This window comes from Phyllobates terribilis, unplaced genomic scaffold (genome assembly GCF_046119375.1).
Source record: "Phyllobates terribilis strain yellow unplaced genomic scaffold, ASM4611937v1 Scaffold_13__5_contigs__length_258822181, whole genome shotgun sequence".
NCBI classification, from domain to species: domain Eukaryota; kingdom Metazoa; phylum Chordata; class Amphibia; order Anura; family Dendrobatidae; genus Phyllobates; species Phyllobates terribilis.
The window spans coordinates 29949766-29958765 of NW_027362773.1; the positions used below are offsets into that span (position 1 = coordinate 29949766).

Below are 9000 nucleotides of genomic sequence, written 5' to 3' on the forward strand. Positions count from 1 at the left end.
GGCCCTGGGTTGGGAGGAGGGGATGTCCCGGCGGTGCGAAGCAGCAGCGGAGTCCCCACTTCACACACTGATCTCCTGACGGTTTTCAGTAAAATGGCACTGGAGGCAGTGATGGTGTGGCTAGACCAGGTGGCACAAGACAACCCTGAATTTCACCCTTTTGAAATGCACAAGGCAAAATTTACCTTTAAAAAAAATCTGAGTCTCTATAATTTGCCTACAAAATCTTAAGTGTATTGTATTACTTTTATATATATTTTTTTATATATTTTTTTTAGAATATCTGAGCCAGTTGTGTTGGATGGAGCATCTAGCAATGGCCCAGTATGATGTGTAATACCTATTGTTTAGCTGAAGATTGCAGACTGCTACACTTTGGATTTCAAGTGGAGTTACTTGAGGAGTTCGTCAGAAGCCTGTCGACGCCAGTCACTGCTGCACTAACTTTGCAAGGGATCAGGACCAGCAACATTTTTTTTTTTCCTTCTTAGATTTTAAGGTGTTGTACAGACTAAAACGTGTAAAAACAAAACAAAAAAAAAAGTTGCACATTGAGAAATGAGACTTTTGTGTATGTTTATATTGTATTGTATTCTAAACAAAACTGGTGCCCTACAACATAAGAACTCACCACTTCAGTAATAGTGATACTATGGTTAAAATGGTTGTAAAAATAGTTTTTATAAAGTGTATGCACACAGATCTAATGTATTTGAAAGCATAACTATTTGACAATTAGTGTGACCAAAGTATTTACCAGTTCATGCGTTATTTTTCCACTTTGTACAATAGTCACTTTTTTTCTTTCTTTTATCAAACAGAATTATTCTTTTGATAAAACTTCCTGTAAATGTTCGCAATGTATTTAGGTTACCAAAAGTGATTCAAACATTAATATTTTTGTTCCAGTGTTCCTCATTTTTTGCAGCAAGTTTTCATCAACTATCCTTTTGCTGTATTTTTTACTTTCTTTCAATCAAATGTCTATTGTTAGAGATTTAAGTATTTATTACTACAGTTCTGACAGATTGTTAATGTAAAGCCATATCCTCCATATCTTTGTTTTGCTTAAGCAACAGGTGGAAAAAAAATCTTCATATTGAGACTTTCACCTTGAAATTTTGACCCATTTTATTTTTATGCACATTTTAAGAATTTTTTTTTTTTGTGAAATAAAATGCTTGTCGGCAGTGCTTGAACAGGACTAGCATTTTATTATAAATTTTGTATTTTTCATATGCAGATCAAATTTTAAATTTGCATGTCATCTGTTTGTACCGATCTGTGAATTATTTTTACATACAAGTTTAAAACCGTTTTTGTTTTTTTTTTTGTATATAGGTAGTGATTATGAAAGCTAATTCTATGTAATTTATAATGTTTCTATATTCCTGTAAACTCCAGTCCGCCTTCTTAAAGCAGGAAAAAAAAGCAATGTTAAGTTGCCAGTCTGATACAAGGGTTGTCCACCTCTTGCACACCTCTTTTGTAGATGTAAATCTGTCTAATTTCATGAATAGATTCTTATGGGTTTGTGAGACTTCTCCTAGACGGCTATTTTAAAAGGAAAATTTAACTCTAGTCTGAGGCCAACTTTTTTTTTTTTTTTTTTTTTTTAGGTGTAGTCTCCCATGCAACGTGCCTAAGCATTACATTGCATACTACAATAAAAAGGAAAATATGCTTATCGTTTCCTTTTACCTCATTTAAGATATTTGGGTTGCATGCTTTTGAATTTTGCCTTTTTCTTAATTTTAGCTTTTTTTTGTTTGTTTTTTTTCTTTTTTAATCAATCAGTATTCATAAAGTACAAACAATACAGTGCTGCTTTATACTTGGTGTCTGTCTGTTTCTGACTATCCCTAAGTATTAGGACAAATGGAACAAAGTATGTAAAAGTCTGAGTGTCTTGGGGACCCTTTTCTGTGAGTAGCGATTTGTATTGCCCCATTACAATTTTGGAGCATCTTTTCCTAGATCTGTGCATTATACTGTTCCTTTATTCCTTCTGAAATCCTAGGACTTTGACGGCTGCACGACGGGCACACCGTATTGCCAAAGGAAATGTGAACACCCAGTTGCAAGTTTAGACAAACATTTTGTGGAAGGGTAAAAGAAATGATTTATGCAGAATTCTGAAATCTTAAATTTGCAAAGGCTATTCAGCAATTTACATACATGTCAGGAGAGCTAACAGGTCTGCTTTACATTCATAGGCGACATGTGTAAGGAACAGTAATAACAGGGAAAGGGGGGGGGAAAGAAGTACATCAATGGGGGTGGCAGGATTTTAAGCTCCATAGACCCATATAAACAAACTTTTTAAGTATGCTTGTGTGAGACATCACTGAAGTCTTGCAAAAGGAGGTGTAGTAAATGGGCATGAAAGCTAAAGAAATACTACAGTATGGGTGTATGAGTATTGATGCCTACATTAGGCCAGGTGCCCCAGCCACATCATTTTGGGGGCTTTGAAAACTTCAAAGAATACAAAAATACCAGTACTTTTTCAGGTGCCCAAAATGTGTGGTTACTTCACTGGGTTATTGAGACATGGCCCACCACACATGTTCATTGCTACAACAGACGCATAGACTACCACTTATCGTTTTGGAAGGATGCTGGGGAACAATGAGCTCAGGTCATGCTGGAGTTTTTAGATGCAGCGGTGTAGAAGTTGGGGAGGTGAAAGTACTACAGAAGATATGAGATTATTTTTTTCAGGCATTATTAAAGAAAAACCTAAAATGTGGCGTGTGTTGTTCTAATGCCTTCCTTTGTTTCCTCTGGTGTCCTTTGTTACGGTACTAATTGTACTGCACTGCTGCATGTGAGTAAGCGGAGTACTGTGCAGATGAAAACTTTAGATGTAAATTATTTTTATAGACTTCCCAAAGTCGATGTAAATAAAACCACAAGACCAACATGTGTCATGTCGTGACTGCCTCAGCAAGGGTTAATAGCATGCAACACGGCAGTATTCAATACTCTAGACTCCTGCCATTGTATACATGGCTACACTAGGTAAGCTTGAGACACACATGACACCGTACAAAGGTGTAATATACAATCGCTTTAAAAAGGCTAAATATTGGCAGGTTCAGACAGTCTGTTTGTGGGGGCCTCGGGCATGATTGCTGTCGCCCAAACCATTCTTCTGATGGCATCTATCTAAAGAATATGGGGGATTTAAATAGACAGTTTTGTGATCACTGAGGATTTTCAAACCTACACTTTACAGTTTTGGAAACTGCAGGATTCATTTTAAAATGGGTACAACACGGTAAAATGGGATTTACAGGCCTTGCTGGGAAGCATACAGGCAATTTCAGGCATGAATTGGTCATTTTATTTTTTTTCAATTTTAGTATTTGAATCTAAGGTATGTGCTTTTAAGGTCTAATTTTCCCTAAAGGGAATCTGTCAGTGGGTTACTGCTATGTAATCTGACTGTAGCATGATTTAGGGGGTGAGACCCTGATTCCAGTGATGTCAAAGCTGATTTGAGCAGAGCTCGGCATGCTGAGCCTGGTATAACCATACCACTGATGACAGAGATGCTAATCAGTGGTGATGTTGGGGATAGACCGGGTGCCACAAGACACCTAGTCCTATAGTGATGATCTCCTGCTGATGACTGATTTTATTGAAAGAAAAATACAGCCTGCTCAGGGACACCTTGCTGGAATCAGGGTCTCTGCCCCTACATCATACTGCGCTCAGGTTCCCAATAAAAATGCTGCTGTTATTCCTACTCTTAGCGTTAAAATTTAATACTGGTCTAATACACAAGAGAATGAGCCATTAGCTTGTTGCCACATTAGAAGAACACTGACATATTACCGACAAAAATCTTTACAAAAAAAATAAGTTACTCGATGTCTAGACACAAGTATACCGACAAGGCTCCAAGATAAGTTTCATCATACAACTCTATTGATGTGTCTGAATTATAGCAGGCTCAACTGTACAATTCTGTACTGCTGGGGCCAGATCTCTTCCCCTTTCCCAACTTGAATAAATTTGAAAGGTTTACTACTACAGGGTCATTCACTCTCCACTTTACCTAGAAAAATTGTTGTAACGTCTAAAAGACGATCTATCGTACTGAAATTTGGACGGACTGTACATATCAGTTTTTCATGAACCAAGTTGTTTTAAAGCAGGTGTTGAAAATGTCCACCGTTCGTATCCCTGCGCACGCCTTTTCATATTGTTGAACGGTGTTAAATCAGGTTATCTTGGTGGTCCCTTGGAGATTACTCTATCAAAGAAGGCTTCAATACACGGTTTGGATGACAGATTCTGACCTCCAAACATATTTAGAAACTCACTTTGGCGTCTCTTTAAGGACTCTGTTTTTCAATAAGGTTTTACAATAAAAACACATTCTTCCAACCTATATCTGTACATTCCTAGCAAATGAAGGAATTCAGCAGGAGTGAAATGCAAGCGCCACACAAATTACTGGCATGCACAAAGGCGTTCAGCAAGTTTATCTCATAGTGAAGACCGGTGGGGCGACATGTTGACGGGACCTCTCGGTGTGAGGATGTTTCTCCTCTCTGAGATTCATTGCACACTCAATTCTCATGAACCAAAGTATCTACAGTCCAACGTTTAGTACGGTCGACCGTCTGTTATGGAAATTACAGCAATTTTTCCGGGTGAAGTAGAGCATGAATCACCCTGTAGTTAAAAGGTTTTCATACATTGGATTTATAGGGTTCAGTTTTACCAGGAATGTGACTGCAGCCCTGGGAGGTGGAGGGGACAAAAGACCCTGTGTACTAACTGTGGTCACTGGGAGCTGGACACTGTAGTTAATGTGTTTGCTCCTTCCAAATTATATTGTCCAGTGGATTATTTATATTCTGACACAATGTCCACAAACTGTTTAATGCAGTTCAGTCTACTATCAATTCAGACGAGGACATAAAAGAAAAACGTAAAGTTTTGTTTGTTTTTTCCCCCTAAGGCTATGTTCACACCGCCTTGACTCCTTTTACATCTCTACAATGGAATATTTTTTCACATCATCCATATTGCTTTTATTTTTTTTCTCCTCAGTTTTTAAAATCAAGGAGGTAAACTGTATAAAATGTTATTTATCCATTCACTATTTTCTTACCAATGGATCAGTGAAACGCGTATAGAAAATGCAAGTACAGGTGCTTCTTACAAAATGAATATCAAAAAGTTAATTTATTTCAGTTCAATGCAAAAAGTGAAACTCATATATTATGTAGTCATTACAAACAGAGTGATCTATTTCAAGTGTTTATTTCTGTTAATGTTGATGGTTATGGTTTACAGCCAATGAAAACACGAGTCATTATCTCAGTAAATTAGAATAATTAACAAAAAACACCTGCAAAGGCTTCCTAAGCGTTTAAAAAGGTCCCTTAGTCTGTTGCAGTAGGCTCCACAATGATAGGGAAGACTGCTAACTTGACAGATGTACAGAAGGCAGTCATTGACACACTCCACAAGGAGGGTAAGCCGCAAAAAGTCAACAACACCTTGGACCACTGAGCAACAGTCCAGGTCTTTCTCTCCTTGGCCCAGGTAAGACGCTTCTGGCGTTGTCTATTGGTCACGAGTGACTTGACACAAGGAATGCGACACTTGTAACCCATGTCGTGGATACGTCTGTGTGTGGTGGCTCTTGAAGCAATGAGTCCAGCAGCAGTCCACTCCTTGTGAATCTCCCCCAAATGTTTTAATGGCCTTTTCTTAACAATCCTTTAAAGGCTGCTGTTATTCCGGTTGCTTGTGCACCTTTTTCTACAACACTCTTTCCTTCCATCCACTCAACTTTCCATTAATATGCTTGGATACAGCACTCTGTGAACAGCCAGCTTCTTTACCAATGACCTTTTGCGGTTTACCCTCCTTGTGGAGTGTGTCAATGACTGCCTTCTGGACATCTGTCAAGTCAGCAGTCTTCCCCATGATTGTGGGGCATACTGAGACAAACTAAGGGACCCTTTTAAACGCTTAGGAAACCTTTGCAGGTGTTTTTTGTTAATTATTCTAATTTACTGAGAATAATTTTTGTGTTTTCATTGGCTGTAAGCCATAATCATCAATATTAACAGAAATAAACACTGGAAGTAGATCACTCTGTTTGTAATGACTCTATATAATATGTGAGTTTCACTTTTTGTATTGAACTGAAATAAATTAACTTTTTGATGCTATTCTAATTTTGTGAGAAGCACTTGTATATAGAATGACTTCCATTTTTTATCTGTATTTAATGAATCCCAATAGACCTTTTTAAAATGTGTGTATGGCTCAAAGAAACTGATCCAAAAAGAAAAAAAAGAGCACATGTAGTAAAAGTCTGACATTAGACCCTTTCCCTATTAGCCTTCTTTAGAGCTGGGGTTTGAAATGGATTCAAAGAAGCCAGAGAACAAAATGGACCCTGGCTCAAGAAAAGCTGTCTGTAAAAATAAACCCTTCAATTTCTGAAGAAAAATCTATTTTTCCTACTGAAGACTCTGATCTTCTGATGGACCCCATGGACAGACAAACCTGGTTCTGACGCAATTGCTAATGCTTCCATTACTACAGTCCCACTGGCGAGCTCTCCCGAGCATCTGGTTAAGTCAAATCACCAATGATTTTATAAACGTTGACAGGAAAAAATATTGAATAAAATACCTGTCATGAAATCTGGCCTTGCATTTCTCTGCAATGCCCCCCTGGATTTTTTTCTTTTGTTTTTCAAGGGGCACTATTATCAGAAAATGGCTTCTTGTTTAAATCAAGTTTTGTTTTGCATGTGTATTTTTTTTTACGTTTTTGTCAATTTATTGAAAAACAATCAGAATAGGTGATGTCACAGCTGACCCTGCACTGATTCTGTCGAAAAAGCAGTACCTGTGACACCGCTCCCCCAGCTCCTCCTGTTGGCGCAAGGCTGGCCTCCTTTTCTTCTGTTTGGCTAGAAACATTAAACAATCTGTGGGTTCAAGCAAGTGGTTATTCTCAACTTTGGTTCTACTCCAGAGGACTCCTTTCATCTCCATGGTCCCTCTCAAGTCTGGTCGATGGTCATAGAGTTTGCACAAAGCAGCTCCAAGAGAGGGAATTTATTCTAGAATTTTTCTTGTTCCCAAGCTGAGGAAAAAGTAGAAACGTCATAGATCTTACATTTCTATACAAGTTTGTTGCCAATAAAAGCATCTGAGTGGACACCATCTGATCAGTAATGGTAATCCTTCAGAAAAATGACTTTACGGTGTCTATAGACCTTGTAGATGCTTACCTTCATGTCCCAATATTCCCATCACACAGGAGGTTTCTCAAAAATTTACTTACCTTCGATTTGGCTTGTATTCAGCCCTTAAGGTATTTTCAAAAACTTAATTCATTCTTGTAACAGCTCTCTGAATCAAAGGAGTGCCTGACACCTTAGTTGGATGACACACTGGTCAAAGCTTTAGAACATCTGTGACTTCAACAAGGGTTCGTGATCAAGTGTAATAAGTCATATGCTGATACCATCACAAGTGATCCAAAATCTAGGTTGCGGTTTTAATTTCTGGTCAATGTCTATGAGATTTTAGGATGAATATTTTCAAAAGATCATTCTTAAGGTGAAATCCCTGTTTCAATCAACTGTATAACAATAACTATAATCAAATAGGGAATCCTAGAAAGTTCACCTAAAACTCTACTCCCTCTTATGCCCTATACCAGGGTGGGCAATTAATTTTTCCAAGGGACTACATGTGGGACTGTGACTTGTGGAGGCTGAACCAATAGGCTGAAATTAATTATACTCCGTATTAACATTAATTACAATTACTATTTTATGTTTATATGATCACTTAACATTGAGCGGAATTAAGTATGCTGACAGCTTCCTATATGCAGCATGAGCCGTCACATAGCCTCCTATATACAGTATGTTCCCCTATACAGCCTCAATCATACAGAATGAGCCTCAACACAGCCTCATATACAGCATGACACGTCACACAGCCTCCTATATACAATATGTTCCCCCATACAGCCTCAATCATACAGAATGAGCCTCGACACAGCTTCCTTATATACAACATGAGCTCCCACATAGCCCTCTATTTACACTGCTCAAAAAAAATAAAGGGAACACTTAAACAACAGAATATAACTCCAAGTAAATCAAACTTCTGTGAAATCAAACTGTCCACTTAGAAAGCAACACTGATTGACAATCAATTTCACGTGCTGTTGTGCAAATGGATTAGACAATAGATGGAAATTATTGGCAATTATCAAGACACCCTCAATAAAGGAGTGGTTCTGCAGGTGGGGACCACAGACCACATCTCAGTACCAATGCTTTCTGGCTGATGTTTTGGTCACTTTTGAATGTTGGTTGTGCTTTCACACTCTTGGTAGCATGAGACAGACTCTACAACCCACAGAAGTTGCTCAGGTAGTGCAGCTCATCCAGGATGGCAAATCAATGCGAGCTGTGGCAAGAAGGTTTGCTGTGTCGGCGTAGTGGCCAGAGGCTGGAGGAGCTACCAGGAGACAGGCCAGTACACCAGGAGACGTGGAGGGGGCCATAGGAGGGCAACAACCCAGCAGCAGGACTACTACCTCAGCCTTTGTGCAAGGAGGAGCACAGCCAGAGCCCTGCAAAATGACCTCCAGCAGGCCACAAATGTGCATGTGTCTGCACAAACGGTTAGAAACCGACTCCATGAGGGTGCTATGAGGGCCGAGTCCACAGATGGGGGTTGTGCTCACAGCCCAACACCGTGCAGACGCTTGGTATTTGCCACAGACACCAGGATTGGCAAAGTCGCCACTGGCGCCCTGTGCTCTTCACAGATGAAAGCAGGTTCACACTGAGCACATGTGACAGAGTCTGGAGACGCCGTGGAGAGCGATCTGCTGCCTGCAACATCTTTCAGGTTTGGCAGTGGGTCAGTAATGGTGTGGGGTGGCATTTCTTTGGAGGCCACACAGCCCTCCATGTGCTCGCCAGAGATA

The 9000-nt window shown here is 39.3% G+C and overlaps 1 protein-coding gene across 9 annotated transcripts in view; it reads left to right on the plus strand.

Moving 5' to 3' along the window:
• PPP6R3 (protein phosphatase 6 regulatory subunit 3) overlaps positions 1 to 2924 on the plus strand; it is a 93694-nt gene extending 90770 nt beyond the window's left edge. For all 9 annotated transcript variants that reach the window (XM_073658020.1, XM_073658021.1, XM_073658023.1 and 6 more), the window contains one exon: positions 279 to 2924. In XM_073658020.1, the coding sequence (XP_073514121.1) occupies positions 279 to 330 (52 nt within the window). In that variant the 3' untranslated portion in view covers positions 331 to 2924. The remainder of the gene's footprint in view (positions 1 to 278) is intronic.
• Positions 2925 to 9000: the final 6076 nt, after the last annotated feature.